At 37.6% G+C, this 14,667-nt stretch overlaps 1 protein-coding gene across 1 annotated transcript in view; it reads left to right on the top strand.

Annotated features, from left to right (window-relative positions):
- The window catches only part of rapgef2b (Rap guanine nucleotide exchange factor 2b), a gene marked incomplete at its 3' end in the record, with an annotated part of 35,742 nt that extends 22,547 nt beyond the window's left edge, over nucleotides 1-13,195 (top strand). The window contains exons 5-11 of the mRNA XM_048621495.1: nucleotides 3,475-3,633; nucleotides 5,050-5,202; nucleotides 5,343-5,507; nucleotides 7,907-8,014; nucleotides 8,129-8,332; nucleotides 11,061-11,169; nucleotides 12,952-13,195. Of these exons, the coding sequence (XP_048477452.1) occupies nucleotides 3,475-3,633; nucleotides 5,050-5,202; nucleotides 5,343-5,507; nucleotides 7,907-8,014; nucleotides 8,129-8,332; nucleotides 11,061-11,169; nucleotides 12,952-13,195 (1,142 nt within the window). The remainder of the gene's footprint in view (nucleotides 1-3,474; nucleotides 3,634-5,049; nucleotides 5,203-5,342; nucleotides 5,508-7,906; nucleotides 8,015-8,128; nucleotides 8,333-11,060; nucleotides 11,170-12,951) is intronic.
- Between the last annotated feature and the right edge of the window lie 1,472 nt (nucleotides 13,196-14,667).

Here is a 14,667-nt window from a genome sequence, read left to right as displayed (position 1 = left end):
CTGAAAGGTGTTATCTAAAAAGCCTTGCTGAATCCTGGCCTCTGACCGGCTCTTTATATGGCTAGGCCAGTTGCATTTCAGAACAATGATAACTGTTGCGAGGGTATCAACTATAGTAAGGCCATCGAATGTCATGGGCTGATGTTTAGATTCCCTCTTTATGGAGATGGCCATTGCTTGGCATTTGTGTGGGACCATATCTGCCCAATCTGGATATTGTCTCGATCTTGCTATATTTGGACATGGTCTATTTTCATTATCTGAGGTGTCATCAATGTGCAGTCATGATCAAACTTTTTCACTTATGGTGGAGTGAAAATCATTCGTATGTCTTATTTATTGAATTTTTCTTTGTGGATTTAAAACAAAAGGACTGTACTTTTTTAAAAACAAGTTACTGAAATTCATTGTGTGTGGTTTTGTGCAAGCAATGTAGGGAGATGTTTGTAAAGGACACAGCACCAAAGAGTGTGCATAGCGTGTGATTTGACTGGCAACAAGTAGCTAATTGGTTTATTCAATTGTGACTAGTCATGAAAGCAAAATACATCAATCTGATGACAACTTTGGTTCCCAGGGAGCTGAAAGCTTGGATGGGTGAACGATGCATTGAAGAGCCTTCAGACTACTGGAAGGGCAGATTGTGTGAGAGAGTCTGTCTCTTTTTCTCTGCAAGAAAAGTACCTGAAGTCTGAAGAAAGCCAGTTACTTTTCTCCCACCAGTTACTCTAAGCTATTGCTGTTAACCAGTAACTAAGAAACTTTGAAGTTAGTGTACTAATTGCCTTGTGCGTCCTGCGAATAAGTGAAAGAGCTTGGAGAAAGGAGGTAAAAAACCGGAAAGTCTTAGCAACCAAAGGGAATATCTCAATGGGTCTTATGGACTGGTGCCATTTAACTGTGTTTCTCATTTTTTGTTTCCCTCCACCATAAATCCAGTTTTTTTGCTTGTTTGTGCGCACACGCAGAAGGTTTAACAAGATGGTTAGAGTCATATGTTGCTAATTCATAGCTGTTTGCCTTTAATTAAAATTTAATATAAGCAGTAGTTAAATGCAGGAACCTGATCAGTATTTTCTGTTGATTTTGATTCCATCAGACAGGCTAATCGGGGACTTTGTGTGCCTTGATTAAATAATTAACTTTTGTGGTGACCCCGGGGAGTAATGAGGAATGAGAATCAGTGCAGTTTCCCAAGTGAATCATAACACATGAAGCAGCTGAAGACAGTTGCGCCTAGGGCACTACCCTGAGGAACTCCAGCAAAATGTCTGTGTTGGAGCTTAGAATATTGACCTCCAATAACTACAACCAAAAAAGTTTTCTATTGGCTCCTTAATGTCACTATTAGGGAAATACAGCTTCAATTTCAAGGGCAGTCACTCTCACCTCACCTGTGGAATTCTCCTTGTTTGCTATGATCTGCCTGTACTGCTTTGAAAACAAAACTTTTCACTGTACTTAGATACATGTGAGAACAATAAATCAAATCGAATTCGGCTCTTTTGTTCATGTTTATAACATGACTGTATAAAATCAAGATCTGACTGGCCCTGGTAGAACCTAAACTGAGAGTGAGAAGACGGTTTGTTGCTAAGCAAGTGCTGCTTCAAAGCACTGTTGATGACAGTCTCCATCATTTTACTGATGATCAAGAGTAGACTGATGAGGCAGAAATTGATCAGGTTGGATTTGTCTTGTTTTTTTGTGTACAGGACATATCTGGGCAATTTTCCATATTGTCAGGTAGATGCCAGTGTTGTAGCTGTACTGCAACAGTTTGGCTAGGAACGCGGCAGGTTTTGTTGTGCGCATTTTCAGCATTATTGCCAGATTGTTGTCTGGGTCCATAGCCCTTTCAGTATCCAGTGCCTCCAATCATTTCTTGACATTACGTAGAGTGAATCAAATTGGCTGGAAACTGGTATGTTGGATGCTGGGGACCTCTGGAGGAGGCCCAAGATAGATTATCCATTTGGCATTTCTCTTTGAAGATTGTTGCAAATGCTTTATCCATACGTTTTGCTCTGGTATGATGTGCTCTGTAATCATTGAGGATGGGGATATTTGTGTAACCTCTTCCTGTAGTGAATTTTTTATTTGTCTATAACTGGATGTGTCAGGACTGCAGAAATTAGATCTGTCTTATCACTTGCTGCTTTGCTTTGTCATAGTTACACAGGTTAATATTTCATTTTTAGGTATGACACGTGCTGCTCCTGGCGTGCCCTCCTGCACTCTTCATTTGTACCAGGGTTTGTCCACTGGCTTGGTGGTAATGGTAGAGTGGGGACACGCCAGGCCATGAATTTGCAGATTATGTTTGAGTACAGTCTGGCAGCTATTGATGGCCCATGGTACCTCATGGATGTCCAATCTTGACTTGCTAGATTTATTTGAAATTTCTCCCATTTACCATGGTGATAGCGCCGTACGACACAATGGAGGACATCTTCACACTGAAAATGGGATTTGTTTTCCATGAGAACTTTGCAGCAGTCAGGGAACACCCAGTCTTTAGGTGGAAACAAGGAGTTCTACTGTAGTTTCGAAGGGAGCAGTCTATCTGTTCAAGCTCCCTAAGGTCTTAATAGTTATGCCTGACCAAATGAAAATATACTGTAATAAAATAAAAACAAAAATAACTAAAATAAAATCCAACCACAGACTGTGTGTAATCCAATGTAACATGAACAATAATTCTTTACAACATCTCCCTATTTACCACTACCCCATCTTCCCAAGCCTTTGAGTTCACAAATGCACATGGTTCCAACATTTCACACTTTTCTCAGAACGCATTCTCTTTGTACTTGGGAAAAATAGTGGGTTCCTTGCTTGTGGGGTCTGATTTTAATCTAAGATAGTAGATGTATGTGTACCAGCTCCCTATGGTCCTAATAATTATGACCATCTTGCTATCTAAGAACAATATCTCATCTATAGATACTGGTTAGGGCCAAGACAAAGCAAAAACAGTGAAAGATTGATAGTAATAAATACCTCAAATACCCTTACAAAATACCACAAACTGGTAGAGATGGCAAATACCAGAATAAGTCGAAGTTCCAGAATTGCTGATGCAGGTATAGCATGTCATGTGATTTTTGCGTTCAAATAATTGTGCTGATAAGATATATGCTCTGATCTACAGTACATATCCTAAACCAAAATTGTTTGTGTAAAATAATTTGTTAACTGTAAACCAGAAGACTAATAGTATTTTCCACTGTGATTTTGATAGATGTTGTTTAGCCATTGAATATGTCATTATTCTAAAGCTGAGAGAGTAAATAATTCATACTGAAATGTAGAAATCATTTTTTTGTGAAACCAATTCAGTTTTCAATAGAGAGAATGAATTTACATCACAAAACTGCAATGTTAAAAGAATGAATGATCTGAAATGCTTATTTTTAGCAGAATTTATGAATGATATGAACATTTTTAATGCTTTAAATTCTTTTGTACTAGCTTGACTCTTGGTCGGTCATTTTAAATGGTTCTGTAGAAGTCACATATTCAGAAGGAAGGCTGGAAATCCTATGCATGGGCAATAGCTTTGGTGTCTCTCCTACTTTAGAGAAGGAATACATGAAGGGAGTGATGAAAACGAAGGCTGATGACTGCCAGGTAATTGAGTTGATTTTAGTCAGTATTATCGGAATTTCTCATTTTAAAAACAAGTTGGAATTTTAAGTTCTGCTTATAATATTAAAAGAAAATTTTGAACTTATTAGATTCCGCACCTGAGTAAAAAGGAAAGTATTATCCCACTGATGCCTGCAGTGATTTTTGTTAACTATATGCCCAGAAAGTTGTAATAACTTTTCAAGTCACAGTGTGGTTTCAATAGACTGTATTTCACCACAGAATATATAGGTAATCCTTTGCACAGGAAATAATTCCATCTGTGTTGTACAAGATATTGGGAGGCATGGTGGCTCAGTGGTTAGCACTGCTGCCTCACAGTGCCAGGGACCTGAGTTCAATTCTACCCTCGGGTGATTGACTGTGTGGATATCTATGAAGATATATATTTTTTGAATTTTCGGTAGGACAAATGTATACATTGTCAAAGTGATATATAAAAGAAATGTATGGAATGCATCTTTTCAGATTAATAATTTTACGCATTAAAGATCTTTTCATAGAATCCCTACAGTGTGGAAATAGGCCATTTGGCCCATAGAGTCCACACCGACTCTCCAAACAGCATCCTACCTGGACCTACACCCCACTTTTCCCTGTAACCCTGCATTTTCCGTGGCTAATTCACCTAACCTACATATCCCTGGACACCTTGAGCAATTTAGCACAGCCAGTCCACCTGGCCTGCACATCTTTGGACTGTAGGAGGAAACCAGAACACCTGGAGGAAACCCACACAGACACAGGGCGAATGTGCAAACTCCACACATTCTACTGAGGCTAGAATCGAACCCGGGTCCCTGGTGCTGTAAGGCAGCAGTGCTAACCACTGAGCCACTCTGTTGCCTCTTTTGAAAAAAATAATTTCAAAACTGCTTTAAAATCAAGTAGTTTCTCCATGTAGGGATGTTGCTCGTAGTATTCTGTAATTCTATGTGTCATTTTAAATGTGATTTCTTTAAATCAATCTTATTAGGATTTAGGAAGAAATGTAGTCTTTATCTTTAAGGGTATTTTGTTACAAGAACTTTCAAATATTATGGATGGGGGCAGACTGACCATTGTGGAAATTGGGAGATTCTGCAAGAGTTCACTTTAGTGATTCCATCCCCTATTTTCCCACGAGAATCCTGAGTAATTCTGTGCTCTTCTTGTAAAACAAGTCCAACCTGTAAAATAGAGTATGAACATTGACGCAAATTCCTAATATTTAGTAAATTTTGTTTTATTTCATTCAGATGTGCTTGCTGCAAGTGAGGAATAGCGGAATGTAATAACGTCTGTACTAATTTAAATTAATGCTCAAATTACGTCGCAGCCTATGTACATAAGTATAAATAGCATTATTGCATGTATAAGTTTGACTAAAGTTGTAACATTTTCTGTGATCTGTGGCAGTTTGTGTGCATAGCCCAGCAAGACTATTGTCGAATCCTCAACCAGGTGGAAAAGAATATGCAGAAAGTTGAGGAGGAGGGGGAGATTGTTATGGTAAAAGAACATCGAGAATTGGATCGCACTGGAACCAGGAAAGGGCATATTGTCATAAAGGTAATTATAACCAGAGAAGATAGTAAAGGAATGTTTAAATACATCAGAAAAATACTTATTATGTCCATTATGTCTAAAAGCTGATTTTACAGATCTAATTAGCATGTATCTAACGATCTGTTCTATCCGTATTATGTTAGGGAACGGCTGAACGGTTAACAATGCACCTGGTGGAAGAGCATTCAGTGGTGGATCCCACATACATAGAAGATTTTCTTTTAACATACAGAACCTTCTTATCAAGCCCAATGGAAGTTGGGAAGAAATTGCTGGAATGGTTTAATGACCCAAGTCTCAGGGACAAGGTAGCCAAAAGAAAAAAAAGCATGATTTGTCTTCTGGGTGTGTAATAATAAATAACTTGCTTTAGCTGATACATTTTTTTCATTTGCCAATGATTCATAACAAAAGGGACGTGCATTTGTTATTTTTTTCACAACCACTTGATATCTCATAGTCAGTTGAGTATTTTTTTTGAAATGCCGTCATTATTGTACTGTGGGAAATATGGCTACTAATTTGCATTCAGCAAGCTCCCACAAACAGATTACAATAGTGACCAGATAATCTGTTGATAAATGTGTAAATATTGGCCAGACCTCAGGGGATAACTCTTCTTTGCAACATTGTTATTGGGCCTTTTACGTCCACATGAGCAAATAAATGGGGCCTCAGTTCAACAGTTCATCTGAAGGATGACACCTCCAACAATACAATGCTCCCTTAGTACTGCCCTGAATTGTCAGCCTTGACTTTTGTGTTGAAGCCCTGAGGTGCAACTTGAACTTGGGAACTTGTGATTCTGAAGTGAATGTGCTAGTGAAAATTCAATAGGTATCTTTGCAGACTCAACATAAATGCAAAGAAATTTGAGTAGAAAGATTGATTTGTAATTATGTTCATTGATAATATGCCTTGGATGTTGTTAGGTGGCAAAGAAATCCAAATGCTGTTTATTTGACTTGGACTGTTTCTTATTTGACACCAGTTTTATAGTCTGCATACATGTAACTTGTTGCCTTCTATTCTGAATTGGTGTTGATCAATTAATTTTATCAGTCATTTGGCAGCAATTTTCGGGAATTTTACAAACCAGTCCTTCCCTAGCCTTCATTTTTCTTGGCCTTACAAAAGTTGCAGCACAGGACAGTAGTATAATGGTAATGTTAATGGACTGGTAATCTGGTGGCCTGGACTTATGCTCCAGTGAGATGCGTTCAAATGTATATTTAGTTCATAGACCCAGAATAAGATGCTAATCACAATGATCACGAAGCTATGCATTGTTGTAAAACCCTTCTGGTACCATAATGTGCTTCAGGGGAGGAAATCTAACATCATTATGAGGTGCATCTACATGTGACTCCAGACTCGCAGTAATATGATTGAGTCGTAACTGCCTGCTGAAATGGCCCAGCCCAATTACTTTTTAAATTATGATGCAAGTAATTTTTCTTTTATTCATTTGTGGGATCTGGGCATTGCTGGTTGGCCAGCATTTTATTGCCCATTTGTAGTTGCCCTCGAGAAGATGGTGTTAAGCTACCTTCTTGAAATGTTGTAGTTCATTTGCTGTGATTTGACCCACGATGTTATTAGGGAGGGAATTCTAGGATTTTGACCCAGCAACAGTGAAGGAATGGCAATCTATTTCCATGTCAGGATGGTGAGTGACTAGGAGGGGCAATTGCAGGTGGGGTTGTTCGCATGTATCTGCTACCCTTGCCCTTCTAGATGAAAAGGGGTTTGGAAGTTCTGTCTAAGGATCTTTGGTGAGTTTCTGCGGTGCATCTTGTAGATAGTACACACTGTGGCTACTGAGCAAGGGAGTGGATGTTTGAGAATGTGGTATCAGTCAAGCGGCTACTTTGTCCCGAATGGTGTCAAGCTTCTTGAGTGTTGTTGGAGCTGCAGTTATCCAGGCAGGAGGGGTGTAAACTTGGCAGCAATTGGTACAAGTGAGCGGTTTGCTAAGCCATTTCAGAGGGCCACATTGCTATTGGTCTGTAGGTGAAACTGGCAGATTTCCTTCCCTGAAGGACATTAATCAGCCAAATAGGTTTTCCAACAATCAATAACGGTTTCATGGTCTTCAGTAAATGCTTAATTCCAGATTTTTTTTTAAACTGATTTCGAATTCCCCCATCTGCCGTGGCAGGATTCAAACTTGTGTTCCCAGAACATTAGCTGAGTTTCTAGATTAATAGTCTGGCGATAATACCAATAGGCCATCATCTACCCATATTTCATCCTTTCTGAAAGCATCTCTACCCGTTCACTTGGCAAGAGAGTTGGAAAATTTTAAAATGGTCTAAAGCTTCAAAAGACTATAAAACACATTATTGTACAAGTAAACTGAAGTGGTTTGAGAAGGTTTAATTCTAACTGTACTTTTAATTCCTATAATTTGAAGTTAATGCATTATTTCACATATATAAAACATTTCCAAATAATCTAACTGTTCTGCCGTCAACTGTTGTAAATTGACTTATAACTTCTTTCATAATAACCTAACCTCAAATTAAAAGATTTCATTAAACTTCAAAAAATAAATTTTGAGTAGGTATAAATGATTAATTACTTGAAATAATCAAGCTTCATCTGCAGATTCTTACTTTTCTAAATTGAAGTTAAGTCAGCATATGTTGCATACATCAAACGTGCTGTACCTCTAACGGGAAAATAAACTGTGAATACTTTACAGGTTACACGGGTAGTATTACTGTGGGTAAACAATCACTTCAATGATTTTGAAGGAAATTCTGCAATGACCATATTTCTAGAAGAATTTGAAAACAATTTGGAGCGAGAGGTAAGTTATCTAACTTAAATAATTTGATTAGTCTTAAACTTGTCTCAAAAAAAAACTTGAAAGTAAGTGAAGTTGGATTTCAGTTTGAAGATTGTACTTTTTTGTGTTGTGCAGAAAATGGGCGGTCACCTTCGCTTGTTGAACATTGCTTGTGCAGCTAAGGCCAAGCGGCGACTAGTAACTCTAATGAAGCCGTCACGGGAAGCTCCTTTGCCATTTATCCTTTTGGGAGGCACTGAAAAAGGTTTTGGGATTTTCATAGACAGCGTAGAGCCTAGTAGTAAAGCTACTGAAACTGGGTTGAAACGTGGTGATCAGGTTTGTGTTTCTTTCTCTTCACCTAATTTTTGTGGAGAAAATGATATGCCCGCAAAAGTTCAAAAATCGATGCATATATTTGTAAAGAAAGCAAGTGACAAAGTTTCACATTGCACTTCTATTGTTGGATGGTTTCGTAGACCTTATTGTTTGGAGCTGTCCCTTTGCAAATGCAGAATTAAATACTTAACTGATGAAGCAGAGTTAATGTAATATGTGCCAGTCTTATTACACTGACAGCTGAACCAAATCAGCCTTTCTACCTTTGTATTCACAACAAAGTAAAATTAACCGTCGAAGATCTACAGTAGTCACTCCAGTGGTTTCTAACCAGACTTTTGAACAACTAATCCCAGACTTTGTGAATAATTAATTTCCAGACACTAGTTTGGTATTTTTTTAAAAAATTAAATACACAATAACTTTAACAGAGAGATAATTAAACAACAAAGTAATCTAAATAATGTCAATGCTTTAAACACATTTATGTTCAGCCCTGATTCACATAAAAGACTGACGAACAAACACAAAGACTTAATCAAAGAAAGTTAATAAAACACGCTAGATTACTTAAATAGCAATCACAGTGCTTTGTTTCACGGGCATAGATGTGTACACCTTGGTTTCTTTTCTGTAACTGACGTTCAGGGTTACCTCAGTTCTGCCAGGCAAAGGTAGCAATCCTTCTAACTCAGGTTTCTACTCTTTGGGCTTCTAAGAGATGGCATAGTAGATTAGGCTGGGAGCTTTTAAATTTTCATACTGTCTTGTCAGCAGCTAAACTTATCTCTGTCCAAATACTGTTCAAAAAAGAGCTTCAATTCTGATTCCACCATGACAGACTGAACATTTTCCTGAGGCCTCACTTACCATTTGACAACTGCCGTTTGCTCAAACATAACGTCTCTTCCAGACTTGCTGGAACCAATTCTCAGGTACTGACCTTGTTTATAGCCGACTTCTATGTGTTTAAACACAGCGCTCTTCTTGGGGTCGCTGTGTCTGTTGGAATTCTTTTAATCAACACTCAGCTTGCAATTAGCCTCCGGGCCTAGCTTCACAAACAAACAAAGCTTATTTGATCTGTTCTTTACCTTTTACCACAAGTCATTCTCAGCAAACAATTCCCAGTTCATAGCTCAAAACCAAAATCAATAAATGAATAAAACTAAAAGTAAAAATAATTAAAAATCAGTGAGGGTTTTAACATCAGTGTACAAAAAATCTAGGGGTGTCTTGTGAAACGTGGTAATGTCTATCTGCTCCGGAGGTGTGCAATGACATATCTGACTAGCTTAATTAAAAATATCTACCAAAGTATCTATTAAAAATATCTAGAACTCTGTTGCGCCCTTTTAGTATCCAATTTTTAAATTTTACTACAAATTTCTGTCCTCCTAAGAAAGGATGAGATTTGAAGCACTTGATCCTTTATGTGCTACATTTGGATTCTGTTATACCATCCAATATGTTTCTGCAACTAAGTCTTCAGTGCCACGAGGAACAGAGGATAAAGGTTTGTTGAGGCAACCATTCACTTGGCAATGTATGTTTTCAAAAGGTTTCGATATCTGACAATAGGGACCGGTTCACATCATGTTGCCACTTTAAAGTTCATGTATAATACAGAAAATATCTAAGAAGATACTAATGATTGAAGGTCTGGAAAATTTTGGGACTGCTTTTTGTTAGCTGACATTGGAAAATCACTATTTTTAAAAAATGTATACTGTTTAATTTCCCTTTCGGCACTTGGATTGTCATGTGTCTCTGTGCCATTTCTATTTTTTTGCCCTTTCTAGGACAATTATTGAATGAAAAATACTAAAGTGATTCAGGTTAACTAAATATGCACCTACCTGCTCCGTAGTGCAGCAAAAGATTAACACAACAATCATTGGCTGTCAAGTGCAGGTATTAACTTGTATGGACTGCCATAAAGGCACACTGCAATGTGGACAGTTAGGGAGGGTGCTGTGGAGTGACACAACAGGAAACTCTTCCCAACCATCTTATGCAGTGCCCTCACCAGTTAACAACCATTGATAAGTGCTTGATTGCTGCTGCTCTGTCACTTGCCTCCTGGCTTCATATGGGTGTATCATTTTCCTTCAATTTTCCCTGATGTTTCTTAATTCCTTTGTATTGGTATGTATTGGAAAAGCTGTTAATGCATTGAGTGCTATTTGCTGCAGCCTAGTCTGGCAAGATTAGTACCAGTCCATAACTATTTAGACTGATCTGGGCTAGTAGACAAAAGTTGCCCTATGTATCTGCACTTAAGAAATAAGCTGGTAACCGTTGATTTTATCTGCCATTTCTAAACCAACAATATTGCTGAAGACTATATTTTTGTAAATACAAACATCACAATCACAATATGACAATATAAATCAAATTCAGTTACAAAACTGAAAAATGTGAATTGAAACATATGTCAGGTATTCAGCTATATTGATTCCCTGTTTTCCGTAAGCAACTAGGCAAATTTTGTTCTCATGAAGTAAGATTAAGCTTCATTAGTGACATTCTTTATGATACTAAATGGTTAGGTATGACTTGCCCTCTTTAAGGATTAAATTAGCTTTTGGGATTTTCTCACTGACCAATAACAGTGGCAAAATATAAAATAGAGCACAGGTCATTTACTGTGAACATGTATGGCATAGTTTTGATTTTTAATGCACATTTTGCATGAATGAGACAAAAAAGCTATCCTGTTTTTCAGATAATGGAAGTCAATGGACAAAACTTCGAGAATATTCAGCTGCCCAAAGCATTGGAAATTCTTAGGAACAATACTCATTTGTCTATCACTGTGAAAACAAACTTGTTTGGTAGGTCTTTTATACAGTGATAATTTCGTAGATACAATTTATGTGATTTGTTTGTTTTACATATGTTTTCATACTAGATGTACTTCTCAGGACCATAAAAAAAAATGTGGGTGACTGAAATAATTAAGTGACATTCTGGGCTATACCAGATAATGTGAATAAAAAGTTATTTTCTTGATGTCTCTAAAATGTACTGTCCCTGGCTGAATGGATAACTTGTTTCCTTACTTTCTGTAGTTTTGTTCTATAAGGTGTTCAGATTGAGTTTTTTTTTGGTCCAATATTTATTTCTTGTATCTGGGCTGTTAAATATTTTAAATATTTATCAACTCCTCATGTATCATTTCTGCTGTCAAACCGAAGCTTTTATAGTAATATGTGCTGCATCTAAAAGGCTCTGAGCAACTCCACTTCACTTGGTGTGTTTGTGATTCATTGATAACAAATGACTTCAAGATTGTTGAGCAGTTTTGAGTTTGAGTCTTTCCCTAAGTCTGCACCACAAAACTATTCATCACTGTTGATGTTTTGGTTAACTTTTCAATGCGTGCTAGAGAAGTAGGTGATGCTGGAAAGACTAATCTGTGTTGTCTATCTTTAACTGCACTTGAGAAGGAAGATGGTGGTGAGCTACCTCATTATTTGTATATTAATTATGTTTATTTGGATGCAGCAGGAATGGGCATTGGGAATTTATTAGAGATTTGCACCTTCAAAACCAAAAATCATAGCTTTACGTTTATGCTATATAACTCTATGAATAAGTCCTTACAAAAGTTGGTATGGATCGGCTTCAGTTCAATCCTTAACAAATGGCTTTCTTGAATATAACATGAGAGCAAAGCATGAATGCCTGTAGGTGAAAGTTGGATCCCTGCGCAGCTGACCTTCTTTACCACCTGGCCTCAGCCCAAACCCCTTATGCACCTATGGAGAGACACATACAAAGCTATACGTTACGGAAAGGTGTTCTTTCCATGTGTTAAGTAGGAAACTTTAAATTCAGCAAATAAGGTTATTACTTGGCTTCAGGGATTTGAAGTGTGAAGCCTACAAGAAGTATCAGAGGATGCTGTCAGGTTCATGCTGTAAGTTTTCTATTGGCACATGACATTAGCAGTTGAAAGGATGGACAAGGACAGAAATAGTAAAGAAAAAAAGATTATTATATGCAAAATAGTAGATAAATTGATAGGGACCAAACCTGTGACACCAGTTTCTGATTGATAATGGAGGGGAATTTGCTAATGACAAGATTAGAAATGTGTGAAAGCATGAACCTTGGTTATTAATAATAGTGCTGAGATCCCTTTCAGCAACAGAGTTAAATTGATGAAATTCCACAGAAAAATTCAAATGCTCAATCAGACTGCAAGTTGCCTGCTATCTTGGCATAGACAGTTTATGTTAGACTTCATTCCAGGAGATTGGAGGACACCGTATCAGACTATGAAATAAGTCGCAAGGTACAATGATTAGTTAAGACTTCTTCTGCACATTTTGTATGCTTTGCGGGTAGGGAAATGGACAGCACTAATAAAGCATTGTATAATTCCAGCTGAGAAGAAGTCTGTATACTGCCTGCATATCAGTGTCAGGGCAGGTTGTAACATCAGCGGAAGGGGAACTTGTGGCCCCATTCACATTTTCTCTGACCCCAATTAGAATGCAACATTATTGAGAATAATTAGTGAATGTTATAGTAGTAGCTCGTTTTTCAAAAAGTCAAAGATTGACTAGCAATCAGAAAACCTCTGACTAAATTTTATACTTCTCCAACAGTGTTTAAAGAACTTCTGTCTAGGCTCACAGAAGAGAAGAGAAATGGTGCTCCACACTTACCAAAAATTGGTGACAAGAAGGGAAGCCGTTATTCCATTCCTGACCTGGCAGTGGATGTTGAACAAGTGATTGGATTAGATAAAGCAAGTAAGAAAGCAAAGGCAAACACAGTGACTGGACGAAATAAACTGAAGAAAATATTGGGCAAAACTAGAATCAGTATCCTTCCACAAAAACCTTACAAGTAAGTGGAGGCCTTTTGTTGTGAATTTCATTGAAAATGTTTTCAGAAATGTGTTTGAGAATAAGGTAAGGCTACATAATGACAACACTAAAAAACTCTGTTCTTCAAGTTAGTAATCAATAGTTCACGTAAGTTGCTGAAAAGAGAGACACATTGCTGAAGGTTTTCATCTTGTACTCATCACAAAAAACACAGTAGTGCCAAATTATTCAGCAGGAGAAAGGAGTGTTGATTGACTGATTGACAAGTTGTTTCTGATTAGCTGCATCATTACCTTGGAGAAGAAAAGGGAAACTATAGGCTCCCTAAGCTCCAGGGTAGTTCAGAAAGGCACAGATCTTGAACATATTCCTTTTCTTTTCAGTGAATGGGTACGTGCATGTGAATGTATGTGGTTCTAGCAAGTGTAAATGAGCCATGTTATGAGCTAGATTGATTATTTTAAATGGTTGGTGGTTGGTGTAATTGTTAACGCATTTGAATTGTTCAGCAAGTGCTACTCAATTGCAAATCCCATTAAACAGTAACCACTTTGTTTTGGATTTTGCAAGCGTAGACTGGTTGTTACAGTCTATATTCTGCCTATTACAAACAACATGCAGTTTGGTTTGATCAACCAATCAGTGGAAAATATGACCCATATTCCTAGCAAAACACCCCCCTTAAAATACATACATTACATTGCTTAATTACGTGGTAGGCAGAACATCTCTTTGGACTGACGGTGACATCCATTTACTGAGCGGTATCGTTCACATAGCTCCTATGTTACTTCATAATAGGCAGAGTACAGTCTGTACTTATCCGGTCTACGCTTGTAATACCCAAAGCTAAACACCTGCTATTAAATGTGATTCAACACAGACCAACCAGTTGCAGGGGTGGTACAGGAATATACATTCAGGAATTAATTGCTCGGGAAGTTCTCAACAGTGACTCTGACTCCTTGTAATCCTGTGGCATCAAGGTAATCAAGGGAAAACAAAGACAAAAAAAATTGATTATTAATTACCTCTTATGGCTGAAGAATCAGTACTCCTCCATTTGAACACATGCAAGAAGCACCAAGCATAGTAAGAGAATAGAATATACTCTAATTAGGGGACCTCCGTGTACATCACAGAGCTTCGTTGATTATTTCACTGCAGTTAAGGCCATTTTTAAAGTTGACTGGGTTAATGTTGTATTGATTTAGCATGGTTAACAATATAGTAACAATTTGGACAGGAAAAAATCGTGGTTGTAAGAGCTACTCCTTTTTGAGGTATTTCCAGTGTAGAGTTGATTTCCTCAAATTCTAGGAGCAGAAATTACTGTTTTATAAGTTGTTGCGTTGTTTTGGAACTTTGGGGGAAAAGAATCAAAACAATGGCACTTTAAAAAGGAGGAGTTCATCTGCCTTACCTGTTAGGCCTCTTACATTGAAATAAATGCGGTTTAATTTTTCAGTTCTACCTCATTATCTGCTTTGT

Source organism: Rhincodon typus, unplaced genomic scaffold (assembly GCF_021869965.1).
Source record: "Rhincodon typus isolate 14 unplaced genomic scaffold, sRhiTyp1.1 hic_rhity00000714, whole genome shotgun sequence".
In the NCBI taxonomy this organism is placed as follows: domain Eukaryota; kingdom Metazoa; phylum Chordata; class Chondrichthyes; order Orectolobiformes; family Rhincodontidae; genus Rhincodon; species Rhincodon typus.
This window is presented reverse-complemented; position numbering and strand designations above follow the sequence as displayed.